This window comes from Bufo gargarizans, chromosome 1 (genome assembly GCF_014858855.1).
Source record: "Bufo gargarizans isolate SCDJY-AF-19 chromosome 1, ASM1485885v1, whole genome shotgun sequence".
NCBI classification, from domain to species: Eukaryota; Metazoa; Chordata; class Amphibia; order Anura; family Bufonidae; genus Bufo; species Bufo gargarizans.
The window spans coordinates 100649093-100671878 of record NC_058080.1 but is presented as its reverse complement, the minus strand read 5'-3'; the positions used below and the strand labels follow the sequence as shown (position 1 = coordinate 100671878).

At 43.1% G+C, this 22786-nt stretch overlaps 1 protein-coding gene across 2 annotated transcripts in view; it reads left to right on the top strand.

Moving 5' to 3' along the window:
- Positions 1-22786, top strand: part of SH3RF1 (SH3 domain containing ring finger 1) — a 144239-nt gene that overhangs the window by 55694 nt on the left and 65759 nt on the right. For both annotated transcript variants that reach the window (XM_044286475.1, XM_044286396.1), the window contains exon 3: positions 22124-22399. In XM_044286475.1, coding sequence (XP_044142410.1) covers positions 22124-22399 — 276 coding nt within the window. The remainder of the gene's footprint in view (positions 1-22123; positions 22400-22786) is intronic.

Here is a 22786-nt window from a genome sequence, read left to right as displayed (position 1 = left end):
TTTTTTGGCCGCAGCAAATAGCGCAGCATGCTGCGCTTTTTGCTCCGGCCAAAAATCCGGAACACTTGCCGCAAGGCCGGATCCGGAATGAATGCCCATTGAAAGGCATTGATCCGGATCCGGCCTTAAGCTAAACGTCGTTTCGGCGCATTGCCGGATGCGACGTTTAGCTTTTTCTCAATGGTTACCATGGCTGCCGGGACGCTAAAGTCCTGGCAGCCATGGTAAAGTGTAGTGGGGAGCGGGGAGCAGCATACTTACCATCCGTGCGGCTCGCGGGGCGCTCCAGAGTGACGTCAGGACGCCCCAAGCGCATGGATGACGTGATCGCATGGACACGTCATCCATGCGCATGGGGTGCTCTGACGTCACTCTGGAGCGCCCCAGGAGCCGCACGGACTGTAAGTATGCTGCTCCCCGCTCCCCACTACTACTATGGCAACCAGGACTTTAATAGCGTCCTGGCTGCCATAGTAACACTGAAAGCATTTTGAAGACTGATCCGTCTTCAAATGCTTTCAGTACACTTGCGTTTTTCCGGATCCGGCGTGTAATTCCGGCAAGTGGAGTACACGCCGGATCCGGACAACGCAAGTATGAAAGAGGTTAGACCGCACAAGTTAAAGGGCCAACAAGTGTTAAGGCTTCATACACATTAGGGCACAACCACGCGGTGCGGTTATGTCTTGGTTGCGACACGGCTGCGCTGCGGTCAAGTACTGTGCGGCTGTATGGGTCACAGCGGGCTCTAATTAAACTAATGAAGACTGCATTAATAATATGACAGAAGGCAAAAAATATATACCCCTAAAATTTAACTTTTACTAAATATGTTTAAGAATAGAACAAAAACCCCAAAATCAATTGTACATAGATAATATAAAAGCATTTTCTCATGCCCACACTGAGATATGTGTTTATATGGTGCACGTGTATAATCAAAGACCGCAACACAACCGTGCTATGTGGTTGTACCCTAAAAGAATTGCCTGTAAGACCTGCCTACAAGCTAATGTGTATGGGGAGCCTGACTGCTGGGATGTGAATGGGGGGGGGGGGGGTGTATCAAGCCCCCTTTGAATGGAGTGGTGATCACACTGCCATTGCATTTAAACTCTATGGGATTTCAAGAGGTTGCCAAGTGTGGTGCGTGTTTGGCTTATGCTCCATTGAAACTGGAAAAATGGGCCCCCCATTATGATGTTTGTGGTGTCCCACCGGTCAGACACTTATCACCTATCCTGGTGACAACCCCATTAAGAATTACACAGTGCCCACTGAAATCTGACAGCTGTGGACAGACGTGTTGGGTGTTATTTACAACAGGGGCTATGCCCGTTTTTGGTGTAAAAAAAAAGTAGCAAGTACCCTTTTTTGCCACATATCCTGTGTGACAATATTTTGTCGCATGGGTGTCTTTGCGCCATGTGTGGCGAGCGAGTGAAGGGGGCTTGGACATCAGGCCAGACACACTTACCGTCTTTTACAGCAGGAAACCAGCATAAAAGCGGAGTGAAACCTACTCGTCACAGGTTGGGGGTTCCCTAATAGGAGGTTTGAAGCCGAATTTCTTACCCTACCAACCACCCCCTTTACTGAATCCATATATACATTACTTTGTCAGATTAGTATTTACATCAGCATTTATCAGGATTGGAAGTTAGCTACTAAAAGAATACGTTTGTAGAATTGTAGTAGGTCAGTTCCACCCGCTGCTGTTTTTTATGGGTTTGTTTGTGTGTGGTAGGTTTTGGGCATTGTTCGAGTTTCTAGCCCTGGTGCACATTCGGAGTGTCAGATACTCTGATATACTTGCACCGTGAGAGCAGGTATTACAGTTCTGCAGGGAGCAGTGTTCTGTGCTTTACTCTTGTGTTTTACTATTTTAGTCCTTCAGGTTTATAGCTCTGCTTTGAGTGTATTTGAGGAGTGGTGCGGCGTACCTGTCAGTCACATGGTGTGTTTGGCAGTGAGCAAATCTTACATGCCAGAAATCTCTGCGTTTGCAATGAGTAAACTGCAAATTGGTTCCAGCCTGCTGCGGTAATAAACACATTAACCATAGGATGTGTTGTACTAGGCAGGGAGAACACATTGCACACGCATTAGTCAATCCCTATGTTCAGTTTCTCCTGAGATCACTTTTTACCCTTCATCCCCCCTTGACTTTTACCTTGACATGGCTATTGCTTACCACGGCGTATTGCAGCACAGCAACCTGACTTTAACAGTAAAGTAATGGTAGCCATACGTGTAAAGTGAAAATGAGCAGACTAGAAACATTGGGGGTTGTTTACAAAGACCAACGTTTTGACTAAATATTGTCGCACGGCCGTTTAAAAAAAAAAGTTGCAAAAAATGGGTTTGTGACTTTTTTATGCCAAAAAGTGGCGAGGCTTGATTAGTACATGAACACCATTCTCTTGTAAAAATGAAATTTACAGGACAATCTCTTTCTAAGGCCTCTTTCACACGACCGTTTTTTTTTTCCGTTTTGCGGGCCGTTTTTTGCGGTCCGTATACGGTCCGTATACGGAACCATTCATTTCAATGGTTCCGCAAAAAAAACGGAATGTACTCCGTGTGCATTCCGTTTCCGTATTTCAGTTTTTCCGTTCCGTTTAAAGATAGAACATGTCCTATATTTGGCCGCAAATCACGTTCCGTGGCTCCATTAAAGTCTATGGGTCCGCAAAAAAACGGAATGCATACGGAAATGCATCCGTATGTCTTCCGTATCCGTTCCGTTTTTTGCGGAACCATCTATTGAAAATGTTATGCCCAGCCCAATTTTTAATATGAAATTACTGTATACTGTATTTGCCATACGGAAAAACGGAACGGAACAACGGAACGGAAACGGAACCACAACGGAAGCAAAAAACGGAACAACGGATCCGTGAAAAACGGACCGCAAAACACTGAAATGGACATACTGTCGTGTGAAAGAGGCCTAACAATGCTAGAACCAGCCCTGTACCTCACATGGATCCAGAGATCTCCACATTTAGGGCTGTTTCACACGAGCGGATGCCGTGCGTGGCATCCGCTCCGTGAAAGAGTGCCAAGACCCGATGCAGACTGCAGAGGCACGGAGCATTAACATGACTGATAATGCTCCGTGCCTCTCTGTGACCTCTTTACTACGAAATCACAGAGAGGCACGGAGCATTATCAGTCATGTTAATGCTCCTTGCCTCTGCAGTCTGCATCGGGTCTTGGCACTCTTTCACGGAGCGGATGCCACGCACGGCATCCGCTCGTGTGAAACAGCCCTTATTGTTCTAATTTCTCTGCTAGATTTAGGCTACTTTCACACTAGCGCTTGATCGGATCCGTTCTGAACGGATCCGATCATATTAATGCAGACGGAGGCTCCGTTCAGAACGGATCCGTCTACATTAAAATGGCAAAAAAAAGCTAAGTGTGAAAATAGCCTCGGACGGATCCGTCCAGACTTTCAATGTAAAGTCAATGGGGGACGGATCCGCTTGAAGATTGAGCCATATTGTGGCATCTTCAAACGGATCCGTCCCCATTGACTTACATTGTAAGTCTGGACGGATCCGCACGCCTCCGCACGGCCAGGCGGACACCCGAACGCTGCAAGCAGCGTTCAGCTGTCTGCCTGTCCGTGCGGAGGCGAGCGGAGCGGAGGCTGAACGCCGCCAGACTGATGCAGTCTGAGCGGATCCGCATCCATTCAGACTGCATCAGGGCTGGACGGAGGCGTTCGGGTCCGCTCGTGAGCCCCTTCAAACGGAGCTCACGAGCGGACCAACGAACGCTAGTGTGAAAGCAGCCTTATATCAAGCTGACAGCTGAGGGAGTGTGTCCTTTCTGCTGCAGCTCTCTCCCTATTACACAATGACAATGACATGGAATATACAAGGAGGTTGTGGAAATAAACCCCCCCCCCCCCCCCCCCCCCCCCCTCAAAGCCTAGGGGGCCCATAGGTCCTACTGCCTCATCAGAATTTTCAGACATGTCTACATCCTTACCATACATTTATACTGTCTAATCTTAATCTTATGCCCTTTCCAGGGATTCGACGAGTCCACTGATTTTAGGAAATGATACATAAGAGGACTGTCACCTCTCCTGACATGTCTGTTACAATAAATAATTGTATTTCATATAATATTACAATTTTGGGGCATATTTCTCACGATTCTGCTTTGTCTTGTACCTCTGTTATTACTGCTAGTAATTTATGACTAAATTTAAAAATGGTTGTTGCCACTTAGTGACGTCTCAGTACACATTCTGACATTGTCCATTCACTGCTGACAGTGCCAGACGGTGCAGGGAGACAACCCTTTGACTAAGGGAACGGTAACATCCAGTTGTCAATTTGTTCACAAATTTCTAGGAAAAATCAAAGAGGAACAGGTCAATGTCTAAGAAAAAGAAGAGAGCACAGGTATTTACTAAAGCAGAAATATTGAAATGGGTGTTTGTTAAATATTTTGGAAATCGCATCCGAACTTTGCTCCATTTTTGGTATTATGTCTGAATTGTCTTCGCTGATGGTTTACTTACATAGCTACGTAATCTATCCGCACTTTATCACATTGAATGTTCTTGTATTAAAGTTGTAGTGTACATTACATTATATGTAAAATATGAGGTCTGGCCTCACACAGCTGTAGTCTCCAGGTGCTAGTCAATGGGATGCATTACTCATTATTGGAAATCACAGTTCAAGCACTTTACAGGCCTTTATAAGAATTCAGAAATGTCGTCATACCTACAGGATTTTATGATATATATATATACACACACACACACACACACACACACACATATATACCATATTTATAATCCTTTTATTGCTAATAATGTATAGAAATGCATTTTATGGAGCTTCCATTTCTTTTGTGTTTTAGAAATGTTGATCTTATGAAGGGAAGTGATACAATGTTCTTTCCATCCTGCATGTAGACTCTAATCATATGGGTAATAAGACCCCAAAATTGGAAATGCAGATTTTAATTGCTGATAATAGGATCTGATCGCGTTAAAGGAGTTTTCTGACTCCTGAGACCCCTATGATCAGCTATTGGAGAAGCCAGCGGCGCTCACAGTTGCGCTGCGGCCTTCTTTCAGCTTTTCCTAGGCCAGTGACGACATGTTCATCAGTTACATGGCCTAGGAGCAGCTCAGCCCTATTGAAGTGAACGGGGCTGAGCTGCAGTACCAACAAAATCCTCTATATAATGAATGGCGCTGTGCTTGGTGAGCACGGAGATGGCCGCAGCGCTCACTGGAGCATCGGTGCCTTGTCAAGCACTGATTGGCGTGGGATCTCGGGTGTCTGACCTCCACCGATCAGATACTAATGACATACAGTGCCTTTCAAATGTATTCACCCTCCTTGACTTTTTTCGTATTTTGTTAAATTACAGCCTTAAGTTCAATGTTTTGTTAATCTGAATTTTATGTGATGGATCAGAACACAATAGTCTAAGTTGGTGAAGTGAAATGAGAAAAATATATAAGTAAAACTAATAGAAAGCGTATGTATTCACCCCCTTTGTTAGGAAGCCCATAAAAAGATTTGGTGCAACCAGTTACCTTCAGAAGTCACATAATTAGTGAAATGATGTCCACCTGTATGCAGTCTAAGTGTCACATGATCTGTCATTACATATACACACCTTTTTTTGAAAGGCCCCAAAGGCTGCAACCTAAGCAAGAGGCATCACTAACCAAACACTGCCATGAAGACCAAGGAACTCTCCAAACAATAAGGGACAATGTTGTTGAGAAGTAGAAGTCAGGGTTAGGTTATAAAAAAAAATATCCAAATCTTTAATGATCCCCAGGAGCACCATCAAATTTATCATAATCAAATGGAAAGAACATGGCACGACAGCAAACCTGCCAAGAGATGGCCGCCCACCAAATCTCACGGACCAGGCAAGGAGGGCATTAATCTGAGAGGCAGCACAAAGACCTAAGGTAACCCTGGAGGCGCTGCAGAGTTCCACAGCAGAGACTGGAGTAACTGTACATAGGATGACAATAAGCCGTACGCTTCATAGAGTTGGGCTTTATGGAAGAGTGGCCAAAAGAAAGCCATTACTTTCAGCAAAAACATGGGAGACTCCCAAAATGTATGAAGGAAGGTGCTCTGGTCTGATGAGACTAAAATTGAAAACCATCAAAGAAAACACTATGTCTGGCGCAAACCCAACACATCACATCACCCAAAGAACACCGCTGGGACTGGGAAACTGGTCAGAGTTGAGGGAAAGATGGATGGTGCTAAATACAGGGATATTTTTTAGAAAAACCTGTACCTCTCTGTGCGTGATTTGAGGCTAGGACGGAGGTTCACCTTCCAGCAGGACAATGACCCCAGACACACTGCTAAAGCAACACTTGAGTGGTTTAAGGAAAACATGTAAATGTGTTGGAATGGCCTAGTCAAAGCCCAGATCTTAATCCAGTAGGAAATCTGTGGTCAGACTTAAAGATTGCTGTTCACAAGCGCAAACCATCCAACTTGAAGGAGCTGGAGCAGTTTAGCAAAAATCCCAATGGTAAGATGTGGCAAGCTCATAGAGACTTATCCAAATTGACTTGGAGCTGTGATTGCCACAAAAAGTGGCTCTACAAAGTATTGACTTTAGGGGGGTGAATAGTTATGCACATTGACATTTTCTGTTATTTTGTCCTATTTGTTGTTTGCTTCACAATAAAAAAAAAATCTTCAAAGTTGTGGGCATGTTCTGTAAATTAAATTATGCAAATCCTCAAACAATCCATGTTAATTCCAGTTTGTGAGGCACCAAAACGTGAAAAAAGTAAAGGAGGGTGAATACTTTTGCAAGGCACTGTATTGTCTGGAGAGTTGCTATTTTAAACTTGTGCTGTATGATAAATCTCTGCATTATGTAGAGTGATTAGAAGTGGAATTCAGACGGTAATGATTCCCCAGGTGCAGGTCTCCCAGATAAGCAGATGATCCTCTTAGGCCCCTCTTTAATTGATGTAACAAGGGGCACAGTTTCAGTGGCTCCAGCCCACGGAACACATTTGCATAGAGATTGCTTTTGTTTTGCTCTTTGACCGCAACGAGTTAGAAAACCAGTTAAGATGGAAGAAGGTAGCAAATTACTGGTGACTTCAAATAAAGGAGTCATATTGTAATAGCATATACAATAATGAGAGAGTAATTTAGGACAGTAATAACTACAATGAATAACACAATTTGATGTTCTTAAAAAAAATTCCCCAGAAAGCCTACATTGGTGATGTATGGAACTTTGGGCTATTACTGTATGATAGCATAGTCTTAAAAGATCACTGTACTTTGAACATACTTTGCATAAAAATAGTACAAGCAACCATAAGAAACTTTATAATATAGCATCATATCTTACCAATGGACTTCCCAGTTCACTGAAGATTCATCAGATCACATCAGATTACATGCTGATCTCAGAAGTCTATGGAGAGGGGAGAAGAAGTGAGCTGCTAGAGGGAGAAACCAGCATTTTATTTTTCTCTGATTTTGTTCAGCAGCTTGTGAATAAGATTGGTTAAAATCTGATTATTTCTATGATATTCTAAAACAATATTTCCAGTATACTTACCTTAAGATTCTTTACTACTCACATGCTGTTAGTCTTCTATGCCTCAAATCCATATATCTAGGATGAGAAGCTGCAAGGTGGCTCTACTGTCTTGGTTCGGGATGTGGTATTGTAGACCACCACCTCTCCTTTGTATACTTTCCACTGCATGATACTAGTTGTACCCTATTCTACTCGGTTTTGCTCCAAGGTATTTTTGCATTCTGCAGGCGATATGGTAGCCCTTTGAATGTAGCAGGTAGTAGTGTTGTGATGATTCTCTAAGAACAATCACTAGTCAGTAGGTGTGACCTTCACGGTACTGGTTTGGCTCACTTGAAACCCCCGTGGATGTGGTACCAGAACTGAAAAGGTTTTTAAAATGTAGATATCAAAAATGAATAAAGACAATCACTGTACTTTAAGTACCAAACTAGGCTGTGTCCTTAAAGGGATTGTCTGGCCTAGAGGCCAATACTCCAATAGTCAGAACCTTCCCAATAAAAAAAAAACTACACTCATCTGTCCACAGTCCCTATGTTCACGTGCCACTGCCTTGTTTCCAGCCACTTCTGGTCCCTGCTGGACTGGAAGTGCCTTGATCCTGTGACCACTGCAGCCAAATACTGGCCTCAGTGGTCACATGTGCTAGAATGGCCATCATTGCTGACCCTGTAATGGGCTGTTATATGTAATGTGCTAGTATATGTAATCACCGGACCATGTCTTCACGGGACCACACAACTTGCGGTCTGGTGGGGACCAGAAATGGATTGGAACAGGGGAGCATTGTGGACAGGGTGAATTTTCTTTTTTTAGGGCCTCTTTCACATGAACGTGTGTCCCCCGTGGCCGTGCTGCGAACCACATAATACACGGGGCACTGGCCGTATGCATTCCGCATGACGGATGTGGACGGTGGACCCATTCACTTCACCATTCCAGAGATGCGGTGCGGAATGGAACTGAACCACAGAACGGAAGCACTACGGAGTGCTTCTGTGGGGTTCCGTTCTTCCGTTCCGCAAAAAGATAGAACTTGTTATATCTTTTTGCGGAACGGAGGGATCGCGGAACCCATTCAAGTGAATAGGGTCGCAATCCGCATCTGGCTGGCACACGGTCAGTGCCCGTGCATTGCGAACCGCAATTTGTGGACACGCGTTCGAAATAGTCCTAAGGGCTCTTTCACACTTGCGTTGTTCTTTTCCGGCATAGAGTTCCGTCGTCGGGGCTCTATGCCGGAAGAATCCTGATCAGGATTATCCCAATGCATTCTGAATGGAGAGAAATCCGTTCAGGATGCATCAGGATGTCTTCAGTTCAGGACCGGAACATTTTTTGGCCGGAGAAAATACCGCAGCATGCTGAGCTTTTTGCTCCGGCCAAAAATCCTGAACACTTGCCGCAAGGCCGGATCCGGAATGAATGCCCATTGAAAGGCATTAATCCGGGTCCGGCCTTAAGCTAAACGTTGTTTCGGCGCTTTACCGGATCCGACGTTTAGCTTTTTCTGAATGGTTGCGAGTCCTGTTTGCCATGGTAAAGTGTAGTGGGGAGCAGTATACTTACCGTCCGTCCGGCTCCCGGGGAGCTTCAGAGTGACGTCAGGGCGCCCCATGGGGGGCTCTGACGTCATTCTGGAGCGCCACGGGAGCCGCACGGGCGGTAAGTATACTGCTCCCCACTACTACTATGGCAACCAGGACTTTAATAGCGTCCTGGCTGCCATAGTAACACTGAACGTATTTTGAAGACTGATCAGTCTTCAAATGCTTTCAGTTCACTTGCGGTGTTACGGATCCGGCGGGCACTTGCGGCAAATGGAGTACACGACGGATCCGGACAACGCAAGTGTGAAAGAGCCCTAAGTCTGGCAAATGTTCAAATGGATGGGGTTGTCAGCTCCTAGAATGGACAGCCCCTTTAAGGAGTTAATCTAATGTAACACTTATGTATCAATAGTGACAGCATGCGTATTTTCAGCATTGTTCTATTTCCAGCTGTTTTATATAAACAGGAAAAGTTGTAAATATTCTATTATTTGTGTTCATTATCTACTGAGTATTTCGGCACTTCATCATTTATAGATGCTTCCAGATGGCGAGAAAAGTTTTATTGACCAGAACTTTAGAGAATGCCCCACTAACAAATGCAGAATATCCGATGTAGACGACGTAATTCCTACGCGAATTGAATATTTCTGGGAATGATATCAAAGCAGTGAGATGATAATAATACTGTAGTATACGTTGGCTCAGAACAGTAGGCTCTTGTGACACCGGAGGGTATAGATACCACTTCTGGAGCACATTGTCAGCTTGACGTTATTACTGTTTCACTCGCTGCCTTTCAAAGTGAATATGTAATTGCTGTTGTGTTTTTTGGTGTTGAAAAGCATCTTTGTTTTGCGTCGCTCCCCTCCGTCTCAGCTCTTCTCGCTCCGCAGCCTTCCTTTTATTTCCTTGTAAAGGATTAGGTTTCAAAGGAAGAGGATGTGGTACGGCTGCCGGTATAAATTGGACATCTCATTGTAACTATATAGGTAGAAGAATGTAACCAATTCTCAGCTGAGAGATGGCGGTGCTATTGTGCAACACTATGCCATGACTGGGCCTGTAACTGTAGTCGGCCAGTATGATATTTGGTCAATGGACAGCGCATCTCAAGACTGTGAAAACTGCTACAGAGCCTGCGAAAATAATAGGCAATTGATGCCCCACATTAAAAGTAATATTTTCAGAATGCAATATTATTTCCAGCAGTATAAGTGCTGCATAGTAATATGAGATCATCAGTATAAATGTAACATCTGAAATAATGAGAACCAGCAGGAAGGTAGGAAGACATTAGACCATGCTCCTCGGGAAATATATACAAATTGCTCCTCCACAGATGGAAGAAATGTCTCTAATATGTCATTAATCCGTATGGATGATTTGCATACATTTTCCTTCCGTATTCCTAGCATGTGTTTTTCAAGTGGGACCTACTGTGTGCTGATGAGGTCACTTACACTTTTGTACCGGCACCCACTGACTATCAGCGTCACTGTATGAATGTTCATTTAAGTACAGTTTCTATTGTCAGCAGGACTTGCAGGTTTGCATGTTATTTAAAAATACATGATTTTAATGGCTGCATAAAGGATACCGATCGGCGAACGTGTTTACACGGGTCACTGATCGGAAACAAACATTCCTAAGTTCTATTGTTCTCCCAATTATCGGCCATTGTAAATGGACCTTAAAGAGGTTGATCAGGATTTTTTTTAATCCCTCCCCACAGCTGTACCTGTGAAGAGATCTAAACGTATCTTCTCCTCGCCGCTCTGTGGCTCCCGGGCTGTCTTCACTACACTTCTGGTTCCCACCTTTCAATTTCTGCATGAATGGAGTCACATGTGCCGCTGCAGCCAATGACTGGCCTCAGTAGTGACATTTCGAGGCATCATGTCAATGCTGTGTCATGTGCCGCTTGGGATCACGTCACTGCTGAGGCCTGTCATTGGCTGCGGTGGCATAGATAACTCTGTCTGTGCAGAAATTGATAAGCTTGGACCAGATGTTCAGTGAAGACCTGCTGGGGAATTACTGTGTTATTGAGAATTCTCCTCTGCTACTCCATTCCTATATATTACTCCTAGTTATAAAGGCTGAGATTCCACGAATAGACATTTTTAGTGATATTTGTTACTAAACACTCATTGACAAAAAAATAACACACCCAGATAGAAATGTCGGCTTGCTGCAAAACTCGGGATGCAGTTATGTCTCAGGAAGTTGTTAAGGGGGTTTTCCAAGACCTATAATGCCCCCCCCCCCATATGCCCGAGCCCCTCACACAGATTGTACTTACCTTACTCTAAGCACCCGCGTTTCTTCTGATGCCTGCACGGCCGCTGCTGCATCTCCTCGCCACGTGGGTGAAAACATTAGGCCACTGGGTGGGGGTGGGGTGTGGCGGTTAACCTATAGTAGGCCGCAACGGGGGTGAGCCTCATGTCAGAAGCGACACGGGTGACGGGGATCAAGGTAAGTACAACCTATGTGAGGGGTCCAGGCATATGGGGGGCATTATAGGTCTTGGATAACCCCTTTTAATGATTACCGGTGTGGTCTGATTAGACAGTCTTGCCACAAGAGGGTGTAAAAGTGCTTCCTCCCGCTGCCCTATAAAAAGGCTCACAGAGGTTACTTTTGGGTAGTGTACCTCTTGATTATAGATGGTTGATTGCTAGAAGTGCCTCTACAATGCAATTGAAGAAATTTTGCTCAGTTGAGAGGGTGTGCATCATCAGACTGAGAGAAGCAGGATGGTTGTTTTGACAAAATGCCAGACATATAGGCCGTTCTGACCTAGCTGTTAGGCGGTGTGAGAGTAGTGGTTACGTGAGGGCACACATGGCAAACAGGTTTCAAATGGCTCAGACAGACCATCAGGAGAGAGGATTGTTTGATCCACCAACAAGCACAAGCAGTTCCTACAGATATATTGTCCCACATTCAGACACAGGTGGCACCTTCACTACACACCCCTGTGTGTACTCACTATGTGTCCTGCCATTGACAGCCAGTCACTGTTGACTTCATTTATAGGGGTGTGGTGAATGAGAAAACTGGACTGTTAGGCCTCATGCACATGACCATTGTTTTGGTCCGCATCCGAGCCGCAGTTTTGGCACCTCGGATGCGGACCCATTCACTTCAATGGGGCCGCAAAAGATGCGGACAGCACTCAGTGTGCTCCATTCCGTGGTCCGCAAAAAAAAAAAAATATAACATGTCCTATTCTTGTCTGCACTTTGCAAACAAGAATAGGCAGTTATATTAAAGGCTGTCTGTGCCGTTCCGCAAAATTGCGGAATGCACACGCACGACATCCGTGTCTTGCGGATCCGCGGTTTGTGCATGAGGCCTTACAGAGAGTAGTGGTAGGGTGTCAGTATGGAGTCCTTGTGATGAGCGCTCCAATCCTGCCTTTGCTGCGAAGTGAAAGTGACACACTACCCCGACGGCTGTTGCAGTCATCCAGAGAAGACTTTTCTTCACTATAAGGCTAGGGCTACACGACGACATGTGTTGCGCGACAATAAGTCGTGCGACACATAGGGCACAACTACACTGCAACATGTGTCGCGCGACAATACAATTTTTATAATGGTAGTCTATGGTGTCGCACTGCGACATGCTGCAAACGCTGAAAAATCCATCTTGAATGTTTTTTTTGCGACTGTCATGTCGCAGTGCAACTCCATAGACTACTATTATAAAAATTGTTGTGCGACAAATGTCGTTGTGTAGCCCTAGCCTAATACATAATAATTTTTTTAAGTGATATGATAATAGGTATGAGCTTTGAGATGGACTTGGCACTTTGTTACTATTGGTTGTAGCCAGTGTGTCTAATATTGTTACTTCTGCCTAACCTTTTTGGGTTGGTTTCCACAAAATTTATTATTAAAAAATTGGCCACTGATAATAGGTTTATTGTAGTGCAGGACAGGTAGTAGAATTTATATTTGCAGCAAATTCTCAGGTGACCGCAATCTCAATTCCTGACATTTTATAGAATTTGCCTTTTTAATCATGGAATAAGGATTTATTTGCTGAAATCACTAGGACTTTGTTGAGGCTGGTACGCTACTAATGTGGTTATGCTTCTGTTACACATAGTTTAGGCTTAAGATTTTTCCATGTTGCTGGCAAGGTAAAATGGCAGCTGCGCCCTATGGGTAGACTGCTGGGAGTTGTTTTTTCAGTATTCTTCTTCTTTCATGTGAAGCCAAGTGAAAGGCTGGAATGAATTGTAAACTCAGCAGATCTTCAAGGGCCTGTTGTCTGTGAGTGGAAAAGCGGGCTACAGTGCAGGCTGTGCAAAGGGCAGCAGGCCACGGCTCAGCCCTGCTTTCACCCTCAGGATAGATATCATCACTGCGCACGTTTTGTACCGACATCTTGTTTCTTTCTTTGTTTTGTTTACTTCTGTGTTTTATATACATCCTAATAGTTTTAATTATTTTTAAAAACATATAGCTTTTTTGAAATTTTATATAGATAGGGAATCTTGTTAGTCCAGGTAAAGTTGAGGTGCAAGAAGTAGGTTCCCAATCAAGAGTCCATTGTAGCTCAAACTCTGCACAGTCCAGATTTTAGCATAAATAAATTTTCAGGAGTGCTTTGGACAAATCCTGTCCTCATTATGATTAGAGGTGTAGTGGGTATGTACTATTATATACTTAGCCATATTTTTAACCCGCTAGTGACTGCCAATGCACCTATTTATGAAGGTCACTAACAAGCCTTAGTCTATTGTACAGGTCACTTGTGCAGCGGAGAGCAGGAGTTCAGCACTGTTCGGGTACAGCTACACGGCGACAGTGTTCACGTGACAGCTGTCACTGCCAGGTTCCCATAGAAATTAATGGCATTGCCGCAACTCTCGCAGGAAATCGAATCCCAATTATTTCTATGGGATCACCACTACTCTGCGAACCTGCGACAGCTGTTGCACGACCAGTGTAGTCGTTCCCTTATGACAGCCATGTTGTTGCAATAACGGCCCAGATCAGCAGAAGCCCCAATCCGGGCTGTTTAATCCCTTAGATGTGGCAGACAATAGCAACTGCGACATCTAAGTAGTTTAGAGGGAGAGGCTCCCTTCCCTCAGTCATCGGCACCATTGTCTGTCAAAGTCCCCTTGTGGAGCTAAGAAAGAGTAAAATAACAGTTAAATAAAGTTTCATAAAATTTTAAAAAGTCCAAGTTAAAAAAGAAAAAAATTTCCATTGAAAAAATGCCTTTCAGTTTAAAAAATTGCAAAGATAAAATGCCCTCCACATATATTGTATCACCACAAATTTAAAGACCCGCACTATACAATTATCATGTCAGTTGTCCCACAAAGTGAATGCTGTAAAAAGAAATGACACCATAATTGCTTTTTTTATTTGCCACAAAAAAAACTGAATAAAAGGCAATAAAAACAAAGTTATGTAACCCAAAATGATAACAATTAAAAGTTGTAACGCAAAAATCAAGCCCACACAACTGCGTAGAAAGAAAATCTTGGGATGCAGTGATGCAAAAACATTTCTTTTTAAAAATAAAGGGTTTTTATTGCGCAAAAGTAGTAAAACGTAAAAAGAAAAACAGTATGTATTTGGTGTCGTCGTAATCATACTGACCCAGAGAATAAATTTACCATGTTATTTATGGCGAAAAATGAACACCACAAAATGTATCATTTAAAAACTCAGTGGCGGCATTGATGTCACGTACACCCCAAAATGATGCAACAAGGCCCAAAACAGTCACTAAGGGGTTAACACTTGTTACAAATTGTCAGAGGCAATCCACATAAAGCAGGAGCCATGAAGACACCACGTCTGCCAGTCATTGTCACTCATGTTCTGTGCAGGTGGCAGGCAGTGACTAGGGCTACACTGCAGACTTGGCTTGAACAGTCGGTGAAATTGCCGGTCATATGGGGAAGCCTGGCAGTGTCTCGGGTTGTCCTGGAAGTGACTGTTGGATGTAAGATTTGTCTCAGTCACATTCCAGGAGCGTCGCCCTAATGTACAAATCAAACTGAATGCCGACGGTCTCCAGAGTAGTCCAAGCTGTAGCTGGCAATAGACTTTGGGTTCTTGGCAGAGGTCTCATCGTCTGCTGAACTTCTACACTTAAGCTGGTCAGTCAATCTGCCCAATTAAATGACATCTGAAACTTCTTTTGGCTGGCAATTATCCCATGGCTAGGGTCAGCTAAAAGCGTAAGAGTTCAGCAGAGGATGCGGCCTCTGGTTTTCACATAGAACATGCGCAGAGGATGTGTCCAGCCTACAGATGGCAATTGCTCATTTGTTTCAAGCTTGGATTGCAGGCCAGATCTTAGCTGAGCTTGTGAAAGCCTCTTTCAGAACAGATCTTCTCTTTGAGGGAGACGAATATGCATCTCAAAGCCTCTATTCAAGGGAAGATTTTTTTTTCTCCTTGCATAGAGAAGTGCAAATTTGAAACAAGGACATAGAAAGAGGTAGAATTGGCTCTCAATAGGCCAACCTGTGAACAGCCCAATGGATTTGGCTTCCCATGTCTGTCTTTATTAGACATGTACCATTGAGCTGCCATAGAGAGCAATGTGGAGATTCTGGGCGAGTTTCAAAGTGACCAGTCACAAATACACATAACACAGCTTTTCAGGTCATTGCTAGTATTTCATCTTGAACTGGTTTGAAATATAGTTATATGTGTTGTCTGCATAGTGACCTATGGGCCACAGCGGTAGATGTCAAAAAAATCCTTTTGACCTATACAGCTGGTGTATACTGAAGATGGGTTTCAAATAGACCCTACAAGTCCCTAAAGAATAGCCGTTCTGATTCTGTATTAACCCTTTTTCCTATTGAAGAACACATATCATGAATCCATTATAAATCGTATCCCAATGAGCCATGGGATACCAGTCATACATTGCTCAATTTAGTCCAAACAGAAAGTTCCCTATCCATTGATGTATGAAAAGTGTAAGTATCTGTTTTCATTGTCCCTGGTTTCCTAGCTCCTGTGATTACTTCCTGGAGGGAAATCTTCTAGTCTCTGGAATTTTAAGAATGAGTATTTTTATTTATTTATAATTAGACACTAAAAGCTAAAGCCTCATATAAAGTTGTCAGAGGAAAATACCTTAATATAGTTGTGACATTGTCCACAAGATGCTTGGACAGTATCGAATTTTGTTAAAATCTGTCATTGACTAGTAGCAAAAATGTTATTTTTACTTATTGAGCAGAACTGATTTTCCTCTAGGCAAGTGTGCCACTTTCTGGTTCTCGTTGACTAATGTGTTTGTGAGATAATTATATGGCACTCTTGTTGAAATTCTGCACCATTTTCTATATTTTATCAGGTATTCCCCCCTGTTTACAAAGTCTTTTGTGCTGTCCACACAGAGGTCCTGTCCATAAGATGACCAGGCAAATCACTAGAGCTCAGTGCTAAGTCATTGCTGATAAACCTCATAGAAGTTTCTCTTGTATAATACATTCAACAATGACAGCATTAAGCTCTATAGCCTAGTGATTAAGGTTCTCGCCTTCAATGTAGATGGTTGTGAGTTTGAATCCCCACAGAAACATTTTAAAAATAGAGGCTAAATAAAACTTAAATACACGGGGTGTACCCAACAGTGAAAAGTTAGATTTTTATTGAGAAAAAAAAACATAAAATATGATCAAATAGCTCCCGTATTAACCCACACCAACCTTTTTAACTTGTGGGAAAGGTGGCAACCTTAACAGCACCCCCGCTCAGGACGTCTATAGGCCCAATCACTGCAGCAAGCTAATCAGGAGTCACTTATTTTCATCTCGATATTCTGACCCTCTTTTTAGAGCTATGTCTACAGAGATGTGTCGGGGCTCATTTTTTGCGGGACGATCTGTAGTTTGGTAGACAATACCATTTTCGGGTGTGTATGACTTGATTACATTTTGTTAAATTTTCTTGGGAGATAAAGTGATGAACAAAACGGGAATTGGCCTTTTTTATTTTTATTTCTGTTACGCCATTCACCATATGGACTAAATTTTTAAATATTTTAATAGTATGGGCGATGCCCATAATACAATTTTTTTTTGTTTCTTTTGATTTTGGGGAATAGGGGTGATTAAAATTTTTCCTTTTTAAAAAAAATATATTTTCAAAACTTTTTTTTTTTTTTTTACTTTTTGTTAAGTCCCCCAAGTGGACCACAACTTAGGCTACTTTCACACTAGCGTTCGGGTTTCCGTTCGTGAGCTCCGTTTGAAGGAGCTCACGAGCGGACCCGAACGCAGCCGTCCAGCCCTGATGCAGTCTGAATGGAGGCGGATCCGCTCAGACTGCATCAGTCTGGCGGCGTTCAGCCTCCGCTCCGCTCGCCTCCGCACGGACAGGCGGACAGCTGAACGCTGCTTGCAGCGTTCGGGTGTCCGCCTGGCCGTTCGGAGGCGTGCGGATCCGTGCGGATCCGTCCAGACTTTCAATGTAAGTCAATGGGGACGGATCCGTTTGAAGATGCCACAATGTGGCTCAATCTTCAAGCGGATCCGTCCCCCATTGACTTTACATTGAAAGTCTGGACGGATCCGTCCCAGGCTATTTTCACACTTAGCTTTTTTTTGCTAATATAATGCAGACGGATCCGTTCTGAACGGAGCCTCCGTCTGCATTATTATGAGCGGATCCGTTCAGAACGGATCCGCCCGAACGCTAGTGTGAAAGTAGCCTTACAATCATCAGATATAAATTGCTCCTTTAGTCTGTATAGAAATCACTATATCACAGTTCAGTGCTGCCGCCTAGTGGCCTGAACTGGGATATACTAACACTGAGCCTGGAATTCTAGTACAGGCTGTGACTTATTTATAGATCGGGGTTTCCCGATCTCCGCTGGGGGAAAGCACGCCTGAAGAGGAGTCCCACGCTTCCGGTTTTTAACATTTTTAGAGGCCATGAGTGAGGGGAAGTCATTGCTGTGAGGAGAGGAGGCATGTGGCATATTCTGGGGCCATGAGGGTGAAGAACTGTGTAAGGAGCTTTATGGGGTGTAAATCTGTGAGGGAGGGCCGGAATCGACAGACTATAACTGTGTTGTTAGTACATTATTATACGATTTGGGGCCCCACTTTTGATTTTGCCCAGGGCCACATTTTGTCTGAAACCGGCCCTGTGGACAGGACCTCTGTTGAGAGCACAAAAGACTGTAAACAAGGGAGTATACCTAAAAATGATGCAGAATTTCAACAAGGGCTATATAAGTAAGTGCCATATAGTCATCTCACAAACATATTAATCAACAGTAAGCAGAGATAGACAAAGCTTTGTCTCCAACTCCGCCGCCCTTCTCTCTCTATGGGCTTCTTTGGGCATCAGATAACCGGATCCCTTAGTGAGCTGATGATCTGTCTCATTTCCCAACATTACAGCTGGGAATTGAGGATGAATGATCAGTTCAGGACGCGGGCGGGGCAGGTGAACTGGCCCCTCAGTGGAGAATGAGACCTTTTTCTTTCTCTCTAATAAGATATATTACAGAGTTACTTACATTCTCATATGTATACATAATGTAATCGTTAAATGCCTCAGATGGATGCCTTACAGTGGCATCCGTCACCATGGGGTTCCACTGTAAAAAGAACAAAAAACAAACATATCTATTTAAGGCCTCATGCACACAAACATTTTATTTTTTTCCCATTTACGTTCCGTTTTTTGCATTCCGTATACGGACCCATTCATTTCAATGGGTCCGCAAAAAAAAATGGAATGGACTCCATATGCATTCCATTTCCGTATTTCCGTTTCGTTCAAAGATAGAACATGTCCTATTATTGTCCCCATAACGGACAAGGATAGTACTGTTCTATTAGGGGCCAGATGTTCCGTTCCACAAAAAACTGAATGCACACAGACGTCATCCGTATTTTTTGCGGATCTGTTTTTTTGCGGACTGCAAAGCACTGAAAAAGCCATACGGTCGCTTGCAATAGCCTAAGGGTCCATTCACACGTTCGCAGAATGGGTCCGCATGGGTGCGGACCCATTCATTCTCTATGGGGCAGGAATGGATGCGGACAGCACACAGTGTGCTGTCGCATCTGCATTTCCGGAGAGCACCCCCGATCTTCCGGTCCGCGACTCTGGGAAAAAAAATTGCAGACAAAAATAGGCAGTTCTATGGGGGTGGCGGCCGGGTGTATTGCGGAACCGCAATACACTATGGATGTGTGAATGGACCCTAATGTATACTTTTTTTTTTCTGGATTCTGCACCATGGAAAAGCGTAGTATACTACTTTTTTTATCCTTTTATTTTCTAACATATATATGTGTAAGGTGTTGTGCACAGCCTAAACCAAGTAGATGAGCAGGCGTCAGTCATTATCTATTCTATAGGATTTATAGAACTGTATTAGTGATTTTGTCAGATTTGGTATCGGCATCCTGGTATAATGTGCCTTGTGGCAGTGGTGATATTTCCAGCTTTTATGTAACCTATGTGATTATTTGTGACTGTAAGCTGGGTCAAGGCATAAGGAGTGTTCTAGCAGGCATGAAATACGGTACATATGGAAACTTAGTTCCTCTGTTTCCACCAGCACATATTGAGTCAGACATCTGCCGGATTTGAAAGCTTGGTTAGATACTATAAAATAAATGAATATGGGAAGTTGATACTGTATTTTTTGCTTTCAAGTTTTCTGCTGCAAAGGAGATCTGCTATAGATTTCCTTCCATACGAAAGAGCTGGTGGTGCGGAAGGCTTGGAGGACAGTTCTCTTAGATCCTTGTTTATGGAATAACATGACCACTAAAAGGCTAGTGATTCATATAATAGTGGAGAACATATGGACAGCATATTCTGACTTTTTATTTACAAAGGCTATAGCAAGACGATAAATTCCTAGCTGTGCAAAATGTTGTCAAGTTGTACAAATTGGTTGCTATTATTAGATGTACAGGTCTAGCTTGCATTACTGTGTTGATACCAAATTTAGATGGCGGATTTATCAGTGTGTGTGTGTGTGTGTGTGTGAGAGGGGGGGGGGGGGGATAGGTAAAGTATAAAGTCATTTTTACTTCCAGTCCAATAAAATGGTACCTGTAGTTTTAGGTGACAGAATAAGGCTACTTTCACACTAGCGTTTTTGCTGGATCGGTCATGGATCAGCAAAAATGCTTCCGTCATGATAATACAACCGCATGCATCTGTCATGAACGAATCCAGTTGTATTATGAACACAATTGAAAGTCAATGGTGGACAGATCCGTTTCCTATTGTGTCCAAGAAACACCACATCGCAGACAGAAAAACGCTGCTTTCAGCGTTATTCTGTCCGCGGTGCAGACACAACTAAGGCTACTTTCACTGCGTTTTGTGCATCCATTCAGAACGGATTTGTTTGTATTATCTTTAACATTGCCAAGACAGATCCGTCTTGAACACCATTGAAAGTCAATGGAGGACGGATCCGTTTTCTATTGTCAGTCCGTCCCCATTGACATTGTGTGCCAGGACGGATACGTTTGGCTCAGTTTCATCAGACGGACACCAAAACGCTGTAAGCAGTGTTTTGGTGTCTGTCTCCAAAGCGGAATGGAGGCTGAACTGATGCCAACTGATGCATTCTGAGCGGATCCTTTTCCATTCAGAATGTATTAGGGCAAAACTGATCAGTTTGGACCGCTTGTGAGAGCCCTGAATGGATCTCACAAACGGAAAGCCAAAACGCGAGTGTGGACTAAATGGAATGGAATGCATTCTGGTGCATTCCGTTTTGTTCAGTTTTCCCCCATTATTGAGATCCTATGATGGATCGTAATACCCGAAAGGGACAGCGCAGAGCCTTTGGGTGTATCTACTTGAGGAATAACAAAATTTAGGCATAATCTGATTTACCTGCTGCATTTTTAGCAGTTTTAATCTCTTAGACTTTTTTCTATTTGCCAGTTTTCCCTGAGCTATTGAGTGGAGTCTACCTGCTATAATGTCAGTTTAAAGCCAAGACAAAGAGAAAAAACTCTGCTCCAATTTCCCTGTAGCACATCCTCAGAAGTAGCAGCATGGAGGCTATTATACGGCTCTGCTGAGCAGTGTTGCTGTGGAGTGAAATAGAAAACTTATTTAAGACTTCAGCAGTGTCTATGTTTATCTCTGTGCCTCTGTCTCCTTCTGGCAGCTCCTCCCCCATTCCCATCCAAAGACGTCTGTGTGCAGCAACTGTAACCTGATTCCCCAAGTGAGCTGCTAGTATTTTACTGAATAAGGATTTAGCAGTCAATTGAGAATGAATGATTGGGGCTGGGCTTTTGGGAAATCAGATAAGTGGAGAAAGAGGCATTTTCTGTGCTAAGCTATATTAGACAGTTTCTTCTCTTCTCTTGTACCATTGAACTTGCAATTAATTTATGGAAAAATGAACCAACAGGAACTTGTTAAGCTATATTTAAATTAGATTGTCTTTATTTTATTTGGAATTGGGCAAAAATTATATAAGGAAGGTTCACATGACCAGTGTATACCGGTACATTAAACGTGAATAGGACAAGGTTTCTGTGTATCCTTGTGCATCCTTTTCAGGATGGTACCTCCATCTATTCTGTGAAGGATGCTCAATGTATTGCGTCACCTGACAAGTACAGCCCTTTTTGAACGTATACTTTGCCCTCTAGTGAAGAACTTGATCTGAAATCATCTTATTGGTCCTTGTGGTACAAACAATTGTTTCCGTTTTCTGTTTTAATAAGTGATTTATAACATTATGTTTCAGCAGTTACCATTAGAATAGTGTAGACAAAAACACCACTATGACCCTTATTAAAATCTAGATTTTTCTACGGATTAGTTATGGTTCAGGTGGGGAGTGAACACTTGTATATGGGTCTACATACCAACAGAAAGGCTAATATATGGCATTTAATATTTAATATGTCTATTAATATAGGTTTGTTAATATAGAATGCCAGAAATGATGTTAATATTTTTGTCTGTTTACAGGGTGTACCTCAGTTACCATGCGCCAAAGCTTTGTACAACTATGAAGGGAAAGAACCTGGGGATCTGAAATTTAACAAGGGCGACATCATTGTGCTTCGCCGACAGGTCGATGAGAATTGGTACCATGGAGAAATCAATGGCGTCCATGGCTTCTTCCCAACCAACTTTGTGCAGATAATAAAGCCTTTACCTCAACCTCCGCCTCAATGTAAAGCACTTTATGACTTTGAAGTGAAAGACAAGGAAGCTGACAAGGACTGCTTGCCATTTTCAAAGGTAAGAAACATAGGAAACCCTAACTGTAAATAATAGTGATGGTTTACTTCCTTTCAATAGTCAAGTAAATTTGACCTGATCTGAGGTGTTGTGAATATTTCTGTCATGTTTTAGATGATTTGATAGTCTAAACTTATGCTGATGAATATGCTGTAGTACACCGAGATACATACAGAACATAACAGAAAAAAATATCATATGTGGTTTGAAGGGGTTGTCTGGGATCAGAAAGATCCTTGGGTTGTGTTTGGTATTTTAGCTCATTCTCATGCAAGTCAATGTAGTACGGTATACGGCTCCGGAATTCTGCAAATAATTACTAAAACTTTTGGGTCAGAAGAGGTAACAGCTCTTTAAGGTAAAGTCCAAATTAGCATATCGAAATAG